Here is a 20527-nt window from a genome sequence, read left to right as displayed (position 1 = left end):
CCATCCTTGCCTGGTCTGGTTTACATCTGATCCAGATCCTTGGCAATGTGATTGACTTTTGACTGTTCTCTGAACGGTTTAGGAAACAACTCAGCACCACCGCTATGGATGAGTAATAAATACTGGCCTAGCCAGCAATGTTCACATCCCAAGGATGAATAAAAATGTGGTCTTCTTTGATCTTTTCTGTCTACCTCAGATAGCAGATAGCACTGTAGTTTAATATCTAACCTGAAACCTCCCACAGTGCAACATTTCCTCAGTTCTCCACCAGAACACCAATCTACAACTTCCTGGAGTGGGATTGTGTACACACAGACATGTGACACCGAGGTGAGAGTGCTGTCAACTGGCACATAAGCTGCTCCCGCAAACCTACCTCTTCAACCAGGTTTTTGGTCACCTGCCCCAATCTGTGTGGAGTTTGCACATTCTCCCCGTGTCTGCGTGGGTTTCCTCCGGGTGCTCCAGTTTACTCCCACAGTCTGAAAGACGTGCTGGTTAGGGTTAAATGGATTGGCCATGCTAAATTGCCCCTTAGTGTCTCAAGATGTGTAGGTTAGGGGAATTAGCCATGGAAGATGTGTGGGGCAGGGGAGAGGGCCTGGGTAAGATAAATCAATCCGAGAATCAGTGCAGACATGATGGGTCGATTCTGTCCTCGGTTGTTCTCTGACCTTGTGACTAAATACATCACACTGTGGGCGGTGCCACTCTCCAGTCCCAGGTTGAACCTTGCTCTGCTATTGTGTACAGTTTTGGTCACCTAGTTACAGGAAGGATGTAAATAAGGTTGAAAGAGTGCAGAGAAGGTTCACAAGGATGTTGCCGGGACTTGAGAATCTGAGTTACAGAGAGAGATTGAATAGGTTGGGACTTTATTCCCTGGAGCGTAGAAGATTGAGGGGAGATTTGATAGAGGTGTATAAGATTTTGATGGGTATAGATAGAGTGAATGCAAGCAGGCTTTTTCCGCTGAGGCTAGGGGAGAAAAAAACCAGAGGGCATGGGTTAAGGGTGAAAGGAGAAAAGTTTAAAGGGAATATTAGGGGGGGCTTCTTCACGCAGAGAGTGGTGGGAGTGTGGAATGAGCTGCCGGATAAAGTGGTAAATGCGGGGTCACTTTTAACATTTAAGAAAAACTTGGACGGGTTCATGGATGGGAGGGGTGTGGAGGGATATGGTCCAAGTGCAGGTCAGTGGGACTAGGCAAAAAATGGTTCGGCACAGACAAGAAGGGCCAAAAGGCCTGTTTCTGAGCTGTAATTTTCTATGGTTCTATGCTGAGCACCTTATATTATACTGCATGCAGGATCATCACAATACAAGGATATCTTGTGTCTTGGCAGTTCTTTCACAATCTCAGGGCGGAATTCTCCCCAAAATGTTGAATTCACGGGAAAACTGGAGTAATTCACGCTGGTTTTTACAGTGGGAGTTCAGACTAAAATCTCGCACACTCTGTGCAATGCAGAGGCCACCAGCGTTAGATTTCAGAGGGTGGGGCCTATTCCCACCCAGGCGGCTGAAACCAGCAGGTCCCTGCACGTGTGCAGTGGCCCCAAACTGTCAGCCTTCTGTTGGTTAGCCAGCTTGATCGCTGGCCATCCCGGGACCCCCACAGTGTTGCACCCCCCCCCACCCCCCATGGCACGATCACGGTCCCCCTGACCATTCCCGGGCCAGCTTCAATCTCTTCCCCTCGTCCTTGTCCACCCCGACCTCCAGTCCCCTTCTCCTCCCCGCAGTACAATTCCCCTCAACACCCCAAAGTGCAAAGTGCAAAGATCCCCGCAGGCTGACGGCCGCCCCCTCCCGGGTAGATCCCCCTTGGCAGACACCTGCCCAGTCTGCCCTGGTTGCTGGCCTCCCCCCTGCCCCCATCGATCCCAATGCAGCATGGCAATGGGAGCCCACCCATCCCCTGAGGCCCCACCCCCATCAGGCCCCTCCTACCTTGACACTGCCCAATGCCCGATGGGCAGTGCCAAAGTGCCCCATGGGCATTGGCACTTTACCCCTTGGGCAGTGCCAGGGGCACAGGCTGGCACTGTCAGGGTGCCCATGCCCAGGAGGCACCACATCCCACCACCCCTCCTTCATTCCAGCGTGGTGAGACCCGCTAAACCCCGCTGGAGTGAGACACTCTGGCGAGGTGGGAGAAGCAAGCGGGAATGCTAGCCCCTCCTCCCTGCCGATTTGCGGCCGGAAATCTGAAGCTGGGAGGCACTAGCGGTGCGCGAACGCTGCCCCTTTGTGTGATTCTCCCGGCCCGCTGCGCTAGAATATTAGCAGAGCCGGCTGGGAGAATCAGCCCCTCAGTCTGTCACGTGTGAAGGAATGGGCATGGTTCTCTGTTTCTGGTACTTAGGTGACGTGAAAAAGTTTCTTCTCTTTCCAGCATTTCCATTCAGCATCTTTTTCATCGACCGTTTTATTAAATTGGTTCTTGTGCTTTTAGTGTGACCATTGCAGCAATCTTGTTCTGGTGCATAATCTCAGTTTCTTCCTGTGTCTGGATTGCTGAGCCTGCTGTCAATTTCACTGTTTTTACCTCTTCAGTTAATTTCTCAATGTCAAGCTTCCTTTCTTCAAGCTCCTATTGTCCCGATTCAATTCTTCACTTGTTCTTATTTTCTGGTTGTTTTCTTGGGCGCTCAGCTTATTCTCTGTATTATCTTGTTAATTTCTCCTTCTCCTTAACTTCAGTTTGTAATTTCTTTTGCAACTTCTTTATTCTCCAAGTTTGCTATCATTCCTTTCATCTTATTGTTTTAATGTCTTTTCTGGAGCTGTAAATGGTTTTGCTGATTCTTCTTTGCGTTCAATAGCTCCTTCATTAATTTCTGTGTTTCTCCTGAAGTGGGTCCATCAAGTTCTTCCCGAACATTTACATTTCACAAATGGAATCCTCATTTCTACTTGTGTTAACTTCAGTCAAACACTTTTTGCCTTCACTGTTGGTCAGGTCTGTCTCTGACAAACCATTATCTTGTTTCTATTCTGCAATTTCCTCACAGTCCTCCTTGTGGAGTCTTTTGTTGCCCTTATCATAAGATATAGGAGCAGAATTAGGCCATTCGGCCCATCAAGTCTGCTCTGCCATTCAATCGTGGCTGATATGCTCCTCATCCCCATTTTCCTGCCTTCTCCCCACAACCCTTCAATGCCCATTCCCAATTAAAAATCTCTATAACTCCTCCTTAAATTTACTCACTGTCCCAGCATCCACCGCACTTTGGGGTAGTGAGTTCCACAGATTCACAACCCTTTGGGAGAAATAGTTTCTCCTTAACTTAAATTTGCTACCCCTTATCCTAAGATTATGACCTCTCATCCTAGAATACCCCACAAGAGGAAGCATCCGCTCCACGTCTATTTTATCCATACCTTTCATCATCTTGTATACCTTGTTCTGGGGTCTTTCAGTATCCATCTTCTGGAGTCTTCTATTACCTTCTTTTTGAAGTATTCATTGCCTCTTTGAGGTCTGTGTTGCCCCGCTGAGACTGTCTGTTGCATCTTTCTCATCTTCATTGCTTATAGGCCTTTTTTTTAGTGGCCCTCTATCTGGGATCTTCTCCAATTTTTCTGCCCATTTATTCCTTCTTGTAGTTGTTTCTTTTAATTAATTACCATTTAAAATGTTTTACTGCTTTAAGACTGTCATTTGTTTTCACTGAACTCTCAGCCTGCTTTCTCTCTGTGTTTCTCTCGCACTTTAGAGTTTTGGAATGAACCTGGCTGCCTTTTTTTGAATTTTAAAAGTTCCACTTTAAAGTAAGGAAATCTCTATTAGTAATTAGTAATTAGTAGAGATCAGGGAGACCTCCAGTATCCCTGACGACAGCACCTGCAAAAGATGCATCCAGCTGCAGCTGCTAGCAAAGCGTGTTCGGGAACTGCAGAAGGAGCTTGATGACCTCCATCTAATTGGGGAGAATGAGAAGTATATAGACAGTAGCTTTAGGGAGATAGTTACACCTAAGCAGCAGAGCAGAGGAAATTGGGTTACTGTAAGGAGAGGAAATGGCAGTGTGAAAGGACAGACAGAGCAGGGTTCCCCTGTGGCCATACCCCTCCACAACAGGTATACTGAATTGGATACTGTTGCGGGAGATGCTTTACGTGGGACAAGCTGCGACAGCCGGAACTCTGATACTGAGTCTGGTTCGACAGCGCAAAAGGGTGGGATGAAGAAGAGGAGAGCAGTAGTGATAGGGGACTCAATGGTCAGAGGTACAGACCGGAGGTTCTGTGGTCGGGACAGAGACTCCCGCATGGTTTGTTGCCTCCCAGGTGCCAAGGTCAGCGATGTCTCTGATCGCGCGCACAGCATTCTAAAGTGGGAAGGTGATCAGCCAGATGTCGTGGTACACGTCGGTACCAATGACGTGGGAAGGAAGAGTGAGGAGGTCCTAAAGAGTGAGTACAGAGAGCTTGGAAGGAAGTTAAAAAGCAGGACCCCGAGGGTAGTAATCTCAGGATTGCTACTTGAGCCACATGCCAGTGAGGGTAGGAGTAGGATGCTTGGGCGGATGAACACGTGGCCGAGGAACCGGTTCAGGGGGCAGGGTTTCCAATTCTTGGATCATTGGGACCTCTTCTGGGGCAGATGGGACCTGTACAAGAGAGACGGGTTACACCTAAACTACAAGGGGACCAATATACTTGCAGGGAGATTTGCTAGTGTTATTGGGGAGCGTTTAAACTAGATTTGCAGGGGGATGGGAACCAGAGTGCCAGAGCAGATAGTGGAGCAGGAGTAAAAAGACAGGTTAGTTCAAGCAAAATCACAAATGGAAGGGTAGAGTGTGGTGGAAATAATCTTTTGAGGTGTGTCTATTTCAATGCCAGGAGTATTGTGGGGAAGGCAGATGAGCTGAAGGCGTGAATAGACACATGGAAATATGACATTATAGCCATTAGTGAAACTTGGCTACAGGAGAGACAGGACTGGCAGCTCAATGTTCCAGGGTTCCAATGTTTCAGGCGGGATAGAGGCAGAGGGATAAAAGGTGGGAGGGTGGCATTGTTGGTCAGGGAAAATGTTACAGCGGTACTCAGGCAGGATAGATTAGGGAGCTTGTCTACAGAGGCCCTATGGGTGGAGCTGAGAAACAGGAAAGGTATGACCACATTAATGGGCTTGTATTATACACCACCCAATAGTCAGCGAGAATTGGAGGAGCAAATCAGCGGAGAGATAGCTGACAACTGCAAGAAATACAAAGTTGTGATAGTAGGGGATTTTAATTTTCCACATATAGATTGGGACTCGCATATTGTTAAAGGTTTACACGGGGTAGAGTTTGTAAAATGCGTTCAGGAGAATTTTCTACATCAGTATATAGAGGTGCCAACTAGAGAGGATGTGATATTGGATCTCCTATTGGGAAATTAGTTAGGGCAGGTGATGGATGTGAGTGTGAGGGAACACTTTGGATCCAGTGATCATAATGCCATTAGTTTCAACCTGATCATGGATAAGGATAGATCTGGTCCTCGGGTTGAAGTTCTGAACTGGAAAAAGGCCAAATTTGATGAAATGAGAAGGGATCTGGGAAGTGTGGATTGGCACAGGCTGTTCTCTGGTAAGGATGTAAATGGAAAGTGGGAGGCCTTCAAAGGAGAAATTTTGAGAGTGCGAAGTTTGTATGTTCCTGTCAGGATTAAAGGCAAAGTAAATAGGAATAAGGAACTTTGGTTCTCGAGGGAGATTGTAACACTGATTAAGAGGAAGAGAGAGTTGTATGAAATGTACAGGCAGCAAGGAACAGATCAGGTGCTCAAGGAGTATAAAAAGTGCAAGAAGCTACTGAAGAGGGAAATCAGGAGGGCTAAAAGAAGACATGAGGTTGCTTTGGCAGACAGAGTGAAGGAAAATCCAAAGAGCTTCTATAGGTATGTTAGGAGCAAAAGGATAGTGAGGGATAAAATTGGTCCTCTTGAAGACCAGAGTGGTAGACTGTGTATGGAACCAAAAGAGATAGGGGAGATACGAAATGGTTTTTTTGTATCCGTATTTACTGAGGAAATGGGCATGGAGTCTACAGAAATAGGGCAAACTGGTAGGGAGGTCATGGAACCTTTACAGATTAAAGGGGAGGAGGTGCTCGCTGTCTTGAGGCAAATCAGAGTGGATAAATCCCCAGGACCAGACAGGGTATTCCCACGGACCTTGAGGGAAGCTAGTGTTGAACTTGCAGGGGCCCTGGCAGACATATTTAAAATGTCAGTATTCACGGGGGAGGTGCCGGATGATTGGAGGGTGGCTCATGTTGTTCCGTTGTTTAACAAAGGTTCCAAAAGAAATCCGGGAAATTATAGGCCAGTAAGTTTGACGTTGGTGGTGGGCAAGTTATTGGAAGGTGTGATAAGGGATCGGATCTACAAATATTTGGATAGACAGGGACTTATTAGGGAGAGTCAACATGGCTTTGTGCGTGGTAGGTCATGTTTGACCAATTTATTAGAGTTTTTTGAGGAGTTTACCAGGAAAGTGGATGAAGGGAAGGCGGTGGATGTTGTCTACCTGGATTTCAGCAAGGCCTTTGACAACGTCCCTCATGGGAGGTTAGTTAGGAAGGTTCAGTCGCTAGGTATACATGGGGAGGTAGTAAATTGGATTGGACACTGGCTCAATGGAAGAAGCCAGAGAGTGGTTGTGGAGGGTTGCTTCTCTGAGTGGAGGCCTGTGACTAGTGGTGTGCCGCAGGGATCGGTGTTGGGTCCATTGTTGTTTGTCATCTATATCAATGATCTGGATGATAATGTGGTAAATTGGATCAGCAAGTTTGCTGATGATACAAAGATTGGAGGTGTAGTGGACAGTGAGGAAGGTTTTCAAAGCTTGCAGAGGGATTTGGACCAACTAGAAAAATGGGCTGAAAAATGGCAAATGGAATTTAACGCAGGCAAGTGTGAGATATTGCACTTTGGAAGGACAAACCAAAGTAGAACGTACAGGGTAAATGGTAGGACTCTGAAGAGTGCAGTTGAACAGAGGGATCTGGGAATACAGGTACAGATCCTGTACAGGTGGATAGGGTCGTAAAGAGTGCCTTTGATACATTGGCCTTTATAAATCGGAGTATCGAGTATAAAAGTTGGAGTGTTATGGTAAGGTTATATAAGGCATTGGTGAGGCCGAATTTGGAGTATTGTGTACAGTTTTGGTCACCTAGTTACAGGAAGGATGTAAATAAGGTTGAAAGAGTGCAGAGAAGGTTCACAAGGATGTTGCCGGGACTTGAGAAGCTGAGTTACAGAGAGAGATTGAATAGGTTGGGACTTTATTCCCTGGAGCGTAGAAGATTGAGGGGAGATTTGATAGAGGTGTATAAGATTTTGATGGGTATAGATAGAGTGAATGCAAGCAGGCTTTTTCCGCTGAGGCTAGGGGAGAAAAACATCAGAGGGCATGGGTTAAGGGTGAAAGGAGAAAAGTTTAAAGGGAATATTAGGGGGGGCTTCTTCACGCAGAGAGTGGTGGGAGTGTGGAATGAGCTGCCGGATAAAGTGGTAAATGCAGGGTCACTTTTAACATTTAAGAAAAACTTGGACGGGTTCATGGATGAGAGGGGTGTGGAGGGATATGGTCCAAGTGCAGGTCAGTGGGACTAGGCATAAAATGGTTCGGCACAGACAAGAAGGGCCAAAAGGCCTGTTTCTGAGCTGTAATTTTCTATGGTTCTATGGTTCTAATCCCTTCTGGCTATTTGGAGACTCCATTTTTCCCTCTTTTTGATATGATTCATATTCATAGAATCTTACAGTGCAGAAGGAGGCCACTTGGCTCATCGAGTCTGCAGCGACCACAATCCCATCCAGGCCCCCGCAACCTCACATATCTACCCTTCTTATCCCCCTAACACTAAGGAGAAATTTAGTGTGGCCAATCAACTTAACTCATCTTTGGAGTGTGGGAGGAAACCAGAGCACCCGGAGGAAACCCACACAGACACGGGAAGAACGTGCAGACTCCACGTGACCCAAGCTGGGAATCGAACCCGGGTCCCTGACTCTGTTAGGCAGCGGTGCTAACCACTGTGCCACCGTGCCTGTGACTTTTTTTTATCAATTTCGCTGGCATTTGATGTCCGATTGAGCCATTGTTTTTAAACTGGTTACTTTTTTAAAAGGTAATCTTATCTTTTTGAAACGTCACAACATTTCTGTTTGAAGTCCATCAAGGCAGCAGTTTCTGCCCTGGAACCTCCGCAGGCCCTGCTCTGATTGGGAACTGTTTCTGTCCTTTGATTTTCCCATGCTTCAGGAGACCACACCGCAGCTCCTTGGGCATTTGTTTCCCTTTCACCCAAACCCGCATCCGGCGTTCTCCTTCCTTCTTAAAAAAACTCTTTAATTTTTTAAAAAACATAAACTCTGTTTTTTTAATCTTAAAGGCACAGCTCTTGCTTCACAGGATGATTTTTTTCTTATTTTTTCTTTCTCCATACACTCCCAAATCTTTGACTCTGCTGGTCTCTACAGCTTCCTTCTGTGCCTGTCTCTCAGGCTCCAGCACTATCTCAACATCTCAAATGGGTCTATTCACCTCATTCAAATGAGTACTTTCTTTTCAGACTTCAAATAAAACAGGAAACTCACAGGTGTCGGGCCAGAGGCAGTGTCAGGATAATTTTATCCCCATTGCCAGTTGAAATGACACACTTTCAAAGACTTCATTAAAAACAGGAAAGGTATTTAGCAATAAGAAAAACTACAGCAGCCAGCCAGCATGCCTTCTGCCTATGAGTGGACTCCACCCGCTGGGGTGATTACCCAGTCTCATCCTAATCGCCTCCCCCTCTCTCAGCAGGTGACACTTAGTCTGCTGTGTTGCCCTTAAAGGGACTATCAGCATGAGATATTAAAGAGTTAATGTCCACTATAGAGGGCAAGGTGAACTATTGGGCTTGCAAGAACGGCAGAGAAACAGCTCATGGGAGCAAACTGACAAAACAGGTTAACCACAGGCTCCAGCTTGCTGAGCCCGGCTGGGGTGCGAGTCTAGCTGAGTCTGTGATAATGCTCTCTTTTGCGCTAACAAATGGCGTATCCTAAAGACATTATGCTTATGTTCTGATTGGTGGGGGTCGTAAGTAGTAAATGCGTATTTTAATAGGATGTTCTTTCTTATGCAGCAATTCCTGTAACTACTCGTTTTTGATTGTATCGGGTGATGTGTGCTTAAGTCTAGACATTTTTGATTGAATCAGATGATGTGTGTTAAGTCTTGTTTGAAATCACATCTACCTGATGGGATTGTAAACTGTATAAAAGGGGTTAGCCTTGTTGCTTCGTGTGCTTTTTACTAACTGACTTCCAGCACTGAGTGGAGGTTAAGTAGTAAAGGTTAGCCAGCCTACATACGTAGGACAAATAAAGGACTTTGATTCTGACAACGGTTGGTGTTTGCCTTTGTATCAAGGACGGAAGAGTCTCGCAAAAAAAAAACTTAACAAGCACACTCTCTAAAGGACATTAGTGAACCAGATGGGCTTGAATGATAATCAACAATGGTTTCAAGATCATCATTAAACTTTTCAATTCCAGAATTTTATTGAATTCAAATTTCACCACCTGCCATAGTGGGATTCGAACCCGGCTCCCCAGAACATTACTTGGGTCTCTGAATTACTAGTCCCGCAACAATATGAATACAGCACCACTTCCTAATCATATTTGACTCAATTTGATTCAATTTATTATTGTCACATGCAGTAGTAAACAGTGAAAAGTATTGTTTCTTTCGCGCTATACAGACAAAGCATACTGTTCATAGAGAAGGAAAGGGGAGAGTGCAGATTGTGGTTTTACAATCTTAGCTAGGGTGTAGAGAGAGATCAGCTTAATATTTGGCAGGTCCATTCAAAAGTCTGATGACAGCAGGGAAGAAGCTTTTCATGAGTTGGCTGGTACGTGATCTTAGACTTTTGTATCTTTTTCCCGACGGAAGAAGGTGGAAGAGAGAATGTCCAGAGCCTTAAGTGTTTCTAAGAAAAAGGAAGACTTGGATTTCTTTCATGGTTTTTGCAGCCTCTAGGCATCCAGAGATGACTTGCATTCAGTGGATTACTTTTTCAATGCAGTCACTGTTATAACACAGAAAATGCAATAGCCAATTCACACACAGCAAGCTCTGAAACACAGAAATATGATCATGAACAAATCTACTTTTGTGATGTTGATTGAGGGGTAATAACTATCCAGGACAATGAGAAGAACTCTCCTTCTCTTCTTCACAATAATGCCATAGGTTTTATACATCCCCCTGAGAGAACAGACAATGGCACCTTGGATAGGGCAGCTGTCCCTGACTGTCAGCTCCCTGTGCTCGAACCTGTTCATTGTGACATTGCTGTTTGGCACCTTTCCTTCGTAATCGTGGCAACTGCACCATAGAAAATAATCCATTGGCTATCAGTGGGCGGCACTGTAGCACAGTGGTTAGCACTGCTGCTTCACAGCTCCAGGGACCCGGGTTCGATTCCCGGCTCGGGTCACTGTCTGTGTGGAGTTTGCACATTCTCCCCGTGTCTGCGTGGGTTTCCTCCGGGTGCTCTGGTTTCCTCCCACAGTCCAAAGATGTGCAGGTTAGGTTGATTGGCCATGCTAAAAAATTGCCCCTTAGTGTCCTGAGATGCATAGGTTAGAGGGATTAGTGGGTAAATGTGTAGGGGTAGGGCCTGGGTGGGATTGTGGTTGGTGCAGAATCAATGGGCCAAATGGCCTCTTTCTGCACTGTAGAGTATCTATGATTCTATGAAGTGCTTTGAGACATCCAACGGTTGTGAAAGTGCTATATAAATGCAAATCTTTCTTTTTGGTTTTATCTAACAGTACATTTATAACTAGGAACTCAGATATCTCTCAGAATGCATCTCAAGCATCTGCTCATCACTTGTTAGTGTGGCTTCACTTTGTAATTTCTGAGTCAGAAGGTTTTGGGTTCAAAATCCCACTTCAGGAGCAGGACTTTCCGGGGCTCCCGGTTTGGAGGGATTGTCTTCTGCGGAAAGGTTAAATAGGTTGGGACTCTACTCATTGGAATTTAGGAGAATGAGAGGTGATCTCATTGCAACATATTGGAATCTTAAGGGGCTTGAGAAGGTAAATGCTGAGAGGATATTTCCCCTCAAGGGACAGTCTAGGACCAGAGGGCACAATCTCAGAATAAAAAGGTGCCAATTTAAAACTGAGGTGAGGAGGAATTTCTTCTCTCAGAGGGTTGAGAGTCTTTGGGATTCTTTGCCACAGAGAGCTGGGAGGCAGAGTTTTTGTGTATATTTAAGGCTGAGATAGATAGATATTTGATCAGTAAGCGGATCAAGGGTTACGGGGAAAGGGCAGGCTATGGGATTTTCGCAGTAACTTCACTGCAGTGTTAATGTAAGCATACTTGTGACTAAAAAATAAACTTTAACTTTTGAAAGTGGACGTGAGGAATGTCAAACCAGCCATGATCCTATGAATGGCGGAGATGGCTCGAGGGGCCGAATGGCCTCCTCCTGCTCCTATTTCCTATAGTCTTGAGGACCACCTGCCCTGGAACCAGAGATTCCTGCCCAAGGTCAGCGGACTTTCAATTGTCCGTCAAATTGTTCATCCCACCCATGACAATTCCCACGATAGGCAGGACGGGAAAATGTACCCCCAGATACTGGACTGTGTGATCCAAGCTGACAATGTGGTGCAGCACCACAGGAGTGTTACATTGTTGGAGGTGCTGTCTTTAAGACGGACTGTTAAAGTGAGGCCCCATCAAATGGATATGGAAGATCTTGTGGGACTATCTGCAGAAGGAATTGTCTCTACTTTGTGACAATATTTTTCCCTCAACATCCCTAAAACAGATGATCTGGCCATTATCTTAGTGCTGCTTGCGGGATCTTACTGTGCAGAAATTGGCTGCTGTGTTTCCTGCATTGCAACAATGACCGCACTTCAAATGAGTTCATTGGCTGCTGTGAACCATGTTGGGTCATGCTGAGGTCACGGAGAGGTGCTGTATGAATGAATGTTTTTTATTCATTCCATGATGAATTTCTGTTTTTATTTCAAGTGCCTACTGTGTTCCTAGTGATGGCTCCAGCAGCATCAGCCACTCCAGAATATGGCATCTAATAACACAGAATAAATTCCTGCTCTCAATATCTTTTACTGCAGTCTGCAATTTTCTGCAGAGATTTTTATTTCTCTCTTAAATGGTGTGATAAGTGTTCTCGGGATGGCTTTAATGGGTGTACGTCAGGAGTGGAACTCGGCACAGACAAGTGTTAGGAAGCAGTGAACATGCAAAAATTTCAGACTGGAAAGACAAATTCATCCACTAAGGCCATTCCCATACAGTCACGATCCAGGCACTTAGACCATCAGACCATAAGACATCGGAGCAAAATTAGACCACTCAGCCCATCAAATCTGCTCCACCATTCAATCATGGCTGATTTTCTTTTCTCATCCCCATTCTCCTGCCTTTTCCCCAAAACCCCTGACCTGCTTATTAATCAAGAACCTATCTATCTCTGTCTTAAAGACACTCAATGACCCGGCCTCCACAGCCTTCTGCGGCAAAGAGTGCCACAGATTCACCACTCTCTGGCTGAAGAAATTCCTCCTCATCTCTGTTTTAAAGGATCGTCCCTTTAGACTGAGGTTGTGCCCTCTGCTTCTAGTTTTTCCCACTAGTGGAAACATCCTCTCCACGTCCACTCTATCCAGGCCTCGCAGTATCCTGTAAGTTTCAATAAGATCCCCCCTCATCCTTCTAAACTCCAACGAGTACAGACCCAGAGTCCTCAACTGTTCTTCATGCGACAAGCTCTTCATTCTAGGGATCATTCTTGTGAACCTCCTCTGGACCCTTTCCAAGGCCAGCACATCCTTCCTTAGATATGGGGCCCAAAACTGCTCACAGTACTCCAAATGGGGTCTGACCAGAGCTTTATACAGCCTCAGAAGTACATTCCTGTATTCTAGCCCTCTCGACATGAATGCGAACATTGCATTTGTCTTCCTAACTGCCGACTGAACCTGCACGTTAACCTTAAGAGAATCTTGAACAATGACTCCCAAATCCCTTTGTGTTTCTGATTTCCTAAGCATTTTTCCATTTAGAAAATAGTCTATGCCTCCATTCCTCCTTCCAAAAGGCATAACCTCACACTTTTCCACATTATATTCCATCTGCCACTTCTTTGCCCACTCTCCTAATCTGTCCAAGTCCTTCTGCAGCCCCCCTGCTTCCTCAATACTATCTGTCCCTCTACTTGCCATCTACTCACAGTTCCTGGGTCAGAATCCTGCTCTGTCTCAGTCCGTGAACCAGTTCTCGTGGTGTCTACGGTTGGCTTCAGTATCTTGGGTCAGACTGGAGGATCACTGTCACCCAAGAAGGGCTAGGTGCAAGAGAGCAGGGAAAGCTTCAACTGTGATGCATCCCACAGTAGAATGGCCGACAGCCGTTACTGTCACATATTCAAATGTGAATAATTCGCACTTGGACATTAAAGCGGTTTAGAATCACTCCTAGCAGAAAACTTGAAGAATGAATGAAGCAACTGAGAGGAAATTGGAAAGAAAAGAAGTTAATTTATATTACAAAAGAATAATGTTGTGAAACTATTAAAATGTATACCATCTAAAGGTGTTTTTCACAAATTAGGAAATGGAATTTCTGTCTCCAGAAAGTTATTAAAGCATGTGAATGTCTACAACAGAACACAGTGGGATTAGTTTATTTTTGCAATGATATTTTTGTCACAATCACTGGCCCAATTACTCCTTTAGTGTGTTAAAAATACCCAAATCTCCACTTCAAATAGATGCAATAATTTCACAAAATCAGAAAGCAAAAGTGAGTAAAATGTAAGGGTGTCTCCCATAGCAACTCACAGTAACATCAATAGCTGTTTTATTCAGTGTTTTCCAAATGAAAAATCTGAATTTGTAAATTAATCTCCCTTCTTGGGGGACCTGCTTTGTGAATTTTCTCCCATCCTGTGAGAGACTGGCTGGGTATCTGCAGTATGGTTTCATGAGCAGTAATGTTTCACGCACAAGTTCAGCTAGAAATGTTGGTATGAGGGTGAGCAGGGAAGGCTATGAGGAGAACGGCGCGGCACAGTGTCACAGTGGTTAGCACTACTGCCTCGCAGTGCCAGGGAGTCATAGTCTAAGGCTCCAGGGTAAACCTTTTAGGACTGAGGTGAGGACAAATTTCTTCACCCAGAGAGTGGTGAGCCTGTGGAATTAGCTACCATAGAAAGCAGTTGAGGTCAAAACATTAAGGAGTTATATATAGTTCTTGGGATGATGAGGATCAAAGGGTATTGGGGGGGGAAAGTGGGATCAGGCTGTTGAGTTGGATGATCAGCCATGATCATAATTAATGGCGGAGCAGGCTTGAAGGACCGAATGGCCTCTCTTGCTCCCATTCTTTTGGTTTCTGTGAAGCATCAATAATGAGAGAGGCCAAATTAAAGATGATTGACATAAGAACCAGAGAGGAGACATTGGGAAAATGAGGGAATGCGTTGTTGTAGGGTTTGGAATGCACTGTCTGATAAAATGATCTACACAGAATTAATAGCAACATTCAAAGCGAAATTGGATAAGTATTTGAAGGAGAAAGATTTGCACGGGAGAAGAGACAGGGAATGGGACTAACTGTTCAAAAGAGTTAGCTCAGACTCGATGAGCCAATTGGCCTTCATCTGTGCTGTGTTATTCTATGATTCTGGAATGCTGCCTTGCCTAGAATGACATGGTTATGTTGATAGAATAATTTGATTGGGTGGATCCAAATAAACTCCTCTGGTGAGGGTGGGAGGGAATTGAAAACAAAGGGATCGTCATCGTAAAATGAGAGCCAGGCCATTCGATTCGGTTTGATTTGATTTATTATTGTCACATGTATTCGCATACAGTGAGAAGTATTGTTTCTTGCACGCTATACAGACAAAGCATACCGTTCATAGAGAAGGAAAGGGGAGACTGGTGTTACAGTCATAGCTAGGGTGTAGAGAAAGATCAACTTAATGCGAGGTAGGTCCATTCAAAAGTCTGACAGCAGCAGGGAAGAGTCAGTTGGTCCGTGACCTCAGACTTTTGTATATTTTTCCCGACGGAAGAAGGTGGAAGAGAGAATGTTCGGGGTGCGTGGGGTCCTTCATTATGCTGGCTGCTTTGCCGAGGCAGTGGGAAATGTAGACAGAGTCAATGGATGGGAGGCTGGTTTGTGTGATGGACTGGACTTCATTCACGACCTTTTGTAGTTCCTTGCGGTCTTGGGCAGAGCAGGAGCCATACCAAGCTGTGATACAACCAGAAAGAATGCTTTCTATGGTGTATCTGTAACAGTTGGTGAGAGTTCAGGCATGAGGTCACTTATTCACACAATGAGGAGTGGAAATCTGGAACTCCTTTTCCCTGGATGAATCTGTGGATGCTCAGGCTTTCAAGACTGAGGTCAACAGAATGGCCAAGGAACTCAAGGTATATGAAGCCAACGCAGGTAAATAAAGCTGAGATACAGGTCAACCATCTCCTTCAGTCCTCCACCCAAAGGCATGTCTCACCCACAGTGCTGTGACTCCACCTCAGGAAGCAGATCCAGCGAACTGAGCCACCCAACCCGCAAGGAGCCCAAGTTGCTGTGCCAACACAAAATTTTAAACACATGTTGTATTCTGGAGCTGTGGACAGTGATGATAGGAGCTCTAATTTCTTTCCATCACATGGCTGACCAGGAACCTCTCCCACTCCCACTGTTTGCCATTGATAACAACTTTACAACTCATTTGACTGCATCACCAATGAAGCATCTCTGTCTATCGAGTCCTGGAGCAGGACTTGAACCTGGAGCTTCTGGTTCAGAGGCAGGATTGCTACCCACTGTGTCACAGGACCTCCTGAGGCCAGCCAAATTCTAACTGAATAGTGGAACTGGCGGGAAGGAAGGAATGGCCTCTCCCTGTTCTTGTGATCACATCGTCACCGAATTCCACACCAGACAGTCAAGGAGCCCAAATTCTGACCGATTCAAGCCCCCCCTAGTTTAGGAGACCAGGACAACTCTTTGTGAGGTCAGAATGCAAATTGTGTTCTAATTTGAACATCATACTGTTTTGCATGGTTTAAAGGATGAACTAGCTGAGCCATTGAAACATAGAAACATAGAAGACAGGAGCAGGAGGAGGCCATTCGGCCCTTCGAGCCTGCTCCGCCATTCATCACGATCACGGCTGATCGTCCAACTCAATAGCCTAATCCTGCTTTCTCCCCATAACCTTTGATCCCAATCGTCCCAAGTGCTATATCCAGCCACCTCCTGAATACATTCAATGCTTTTGCATCAAATACTTCCCGTAGTAATGAACTCCACAGGCCCACCACTCTTTGGGTAAAGAAATGTCTCCTTGCCTCCGTCCTAAATGGTCTGCGTTGACTCCTCAGGCTGTGACCCTTGGTTCTGGACTTCCCCACATCGGGAACATTCTTCCTGCTTCGACCCTGTCTAGTCCTGTTAGAATTTTATAAGTCTCTATGAGATCCCCCCCTCATTCATCTGAATTCCAGTGAAAACAATCCTAACCTAATCAATCTCTCCTCATACATCAGTCCCGCCACCCCCGGAACCAGCCTGGTAAACCTTCGCTGCACTCCCTCGAGAGCAAGAACACCCTTCCTCAGAAAAGGAGACCAAAACTGCACACAATATTCTAGGTGTGGCCTCACCAAGGCCCTGTATTATTGCAACAACACATCCCTGCTCCTGTACTCGAAACCTCTCACAATGAAGGCCAACATACCATTTGCCTTCTTTACCGCCTGCTGCACCTGCATGCTTACCTTCAGTGACTGGTGCACAAGGACACCCAGGTCCCGCTGCACACTCCCCTCTCCCAATTTACAGCCATTCAGGTAGTAATCTGCCTTCTTGTTTTTCCTTCCAAAGTGAATAACTTTTTCCATGTTAAATTCCATGTTAACAATTCTTCTCTTCTCTCATTGCTCTGACACAGGTTATGGTCACGCAGCTCCAGGCACCAATGCTGGCAAAGCCTTCTGTATGTTTTATGCAGTTCTGGGCATCCCGCTGACTCTAGTGATGTTCCAGAGTCTGGGAGAACGCATGAACACCTTTGTTAGATACCTGCTGAAGAAAATAAAGAAATGCCTGGGAATGAAGAAGACTGAAGTCTCCATGGAGAACATGGTAACTGTTGGCTTCTTCTCATGCCTGGGCACCCTGTGCATTGGAGCGGCAGCTTTTGCACACTTTGAGGATTGGACCTTCTTCCATGCATATTATTACTGCTTTATAACTCTTACCACCATTGGCTTTGGGGATTTTGTGGCTTTACAGAACAATGAGGCATTGCAGAAGAGGCCCCCTTACGTGGCATTCAGCTTCATGTACATTCTGGTTGGACTGACTGTGATCGGAGCTTTCCTGAACCTGGTGGTTTTGAGGTTCCTCACCATGAACTCAGAAGATGAGAAGAGAGATGCTGAGGAGCGCGCCGGCAACAGGGACCACGCGGCCATGGCCATCGGAGAGGACATTCAGAGCAGGAGCACCGTACTCCTGCCCCTGGAGGAGGGACAGAGTAGGAGCAATCTGATCCCGCTGATGGAGGGGGAGGTGGAGATAAGGCGCGAGAGTCTCCCAGAACCTGTCTCGGATGTTGGATCTCTCTGCTCCTGTATGTGCTACAGATCTCAGGACTGTGAAAGCCCCACTGGATTCCACCATGGCTCCTTCAGCGCTCACACCAATCCAGTTTACTTCAACTCCATCTCCTTCAAGGTGGATGAGATGTCACTGAATGCACGAGAGAACTTTGTCTTCTCCTCCCCTGGCAGCACTGCCTCCCTCGGACACCCCGCCTTCAGCCAGTGCCTCCGAAGCCGTCGGAGGTCAGTGTGAGCCCGCTGCATGTGCTCCATCTGGAGTTTGCTCGATGGAAACGCTCATTTGCATTGGCAGAAGCAGCATGGCAACGAGTGCCAGAAACACAAAGCATGGCTATTGCACACCAAAGCTCAGTAACAGCTCGTCTGTGCTACTGGGTGAATGGAGATGTCCTGAGAGAATGGTCGGAACGTGTGAAGCCTTCGAAGGGTGTCTGAATGACACGTGACTCTAGAATTAACCGAGAGTCACAGATATGAACTCTACATTTTGTACTTCTAGAACAGGTTAAGACAAATTTTAATGCAACCGGAATTTGATTGTCTGTTTAGACAATATGTATCTGGAATAATCCATTTTTTCAGTTGGGTTTCCCTCAATCTCCAAACATATCAGCTTGTCTTGCGTGCAATCAGAGCTGATGATTTAGTCTTGCCAACAAAACGGCATGAGTCCTCCGGCACGCACTTTGAACTTGCCACTAGGCTGCATGTTGTAACATCCAACTTATTCAATTTCTCAACCCTTTCACAGAGGGCTGCCACAAAATACAGGCCCTGGCAAGCAATCTGCTCTTTGTACTTGACTGTTTGCTGTCTAGATTCTGAATTCAATGCTGCAAGGACAACAACAACAACAACAAAAAACCAACAAAAGTTAGAACCAAGTTTACTTTACACAAAGCTGGACTTCCTGCGGAGGTGAAGAGGTAATAGATCCAGCCGTTTGGAGTAGTGTTGTCATTAGAATTCTCAAGGGATTTGCGGACAGGTCGCACTGGCCCTGTGGTGTTCCTGAAACAGCTCCTGGGGGTGAGATGATGTTCTGCTTTTATACAGAGGGACACAGGTGAGGGTGGGGGAGGCGGGTTCATTGTGGTGAGCCTGACGGTCACCTTGGACACCAGTTCCATCCTAACAGCAAAGCTAATTGGTATACACCAGACCAGCTGCCTGTTCAATGCCTTGCTGCACAATACCAACCCCCAGGTTGGCACAACATGGATGCCAATCTGGATGGCAGACAAGGTGGTCCAAAGGAAGGAGCAGGGTGGATGGGATTCAGAGACTGGAGATATATTACAGAGTCAGGGACCTATGTATTCTCCCAGAGACCAAAGCAGCACTCACCTTTCAGGGCATCTTGCTCTGAAGCACCAGTGCTTTAGAGAGTTGACTGACAACAGTGCATCATCTACCCTGTATTTTCTTACAGTTCCCCGTGGGAAGGGGGTGGGGTGACTTACGTACATCGTAGAGATTTTTCCCCCAGGCTCACAATGTACACAGGTCCACTAGCCTCCCACCTGAGCCCCAATGAAAGTTCCAGAGGTCAGTATCGCAGCAAGCACAAATCCACAGGGACAGATACATCAGGAACCACAGCTGCAATTTTGATCCCATCCCTTGACCCATTTTCACCAGGCAGAAGAAATATAAATCACCCCCTGTTCATCTGTGTGAGTTTTGTTTTAATTCATTATGGGATGTGGGCATCACTGGCTGGCCAGCATTTATTGCCCATCCCTAGTTGCCCTTGAGAAGGTGGTGGTGAGCTGCCTTCTTGAACCACTGCAGTCCCTGTGCAGTAGGTACATCCGCCATGCTGTTAGGGAGGGAGTTCCAGGATTTTGACCCAGTGACAGTGAAGGAACAGTGATATATTTCCAAGTCAGAATGGTGGCTGACTTGCAGGGAAATTTGTGGGTCATGGTGCTCCCAGGTATCTGCTGCTCTTGTCCTTCTAGGTGGTAGAGGTCATGGGTTTGGAAAGTGCCGTCAAAGTGAGGCTTGGTGAATTGCTGCAGTGCATCTTGCAGATGGTTCATATGGCTGCCACTGGGGTGCCCCTGTGATGGAAGAAGTTAATGTTTAAGACATTAAGTCTTAAGATGAAGTGCCAATCAAGCATTGAGCTTTGTCCTGGATGGTGTTGAGCTTCTTGAGTGTTGTTGGAGCTGCACCCATCCAGGCAAGTGGAGAATATTCAGTCACATTCCTGACTTGTGCCTTGTAGATGGTGGATAGATATTGGGAAATCAAGAGTTGAGTTACTCACCGCAGGATTCCCAGCCTCTGACCTGCTCTTATAGCCACAGTGTTAATATGGCTGGTCCAGTTCAGTCTCTAATCAATGGTAAACCCCAAGACTTTGATAGTGAAATTCAATTGTCTACCGGAGGTGTCAGTCTAGTTAAAGCAAATTAAAAGATACCCAAGTTATGAATGGGAGCTGAGAGAATTCATATGAAAGTTTGTAATTTAACCTCACACAGTGCAATGGCGTTTGGTGACATTAATATCCTTGCATAAAATTCTACTCTTGAGATTTAATCCCTTAATTTGTCTGTTTATTTCAATCAATAAATTACTTGATTAAAGCCGAACAACAAAATGTTACGAGAGCAGGGAAACTTAAATATAAGTATGTTAATAATCTAACAGGAGATAATCAAACCACTTGCACCAAGTTAGACAGTGAGTTGATGGTGGGTGTTCGTGGTGGTGTGAATCCCATCAGTTCAATAAGGCAGGACTTGGAGAGGACTCAGAGAATTGAAGGAGTTTGTGAACCAAAGATTCAAAGACTGGATTTTTATGA

At 45.8% G+C, this 20527-nt stretch overlaps 1 protein-coding gene across 1 annotated transcript in view; it reads left to right on the top strand.

The window, feature by feature from the left end:
• Window positions 1-17941, top strand: part of LOC144508347 (potassium channel subfamily K member 9-like) — a 30074-nt gene extending 12133 nt beyond the window's left edge. Inside the window, exon 2 of the mRNA XM_078236187.1 lies at window positions 17034-17941. Coding sequence (XP_078092313.1) covers window positions 17034-17941 — 908 coding nt within the window. The remainder of the gene's footprint in view (window positions 1-17033) is intronic.
• The last annotated feature ends 2586 nt before the right edge of the window (window positions 17942-20527 follow it).

This window comes from Mustelus asterias, chromosome 20, assembly GCF_964213995.1.
Source record: "Mustelus asterias chromosome 20, sMusAst1.hap1.1, whole genome shotgun sequence".
Taxonomy (NCBI): Eukaryota; Metazoa; Chordata; class Chondrichthyes; order Carcharhiniformes; family Triakidae; genus Mustelus; species Mustelus asterias.
The sequence above is the reverse complement of the archived record's forward strand: the minus strand, read 5'-3'. Positions and strand labels throughout refer to the sequence as shown.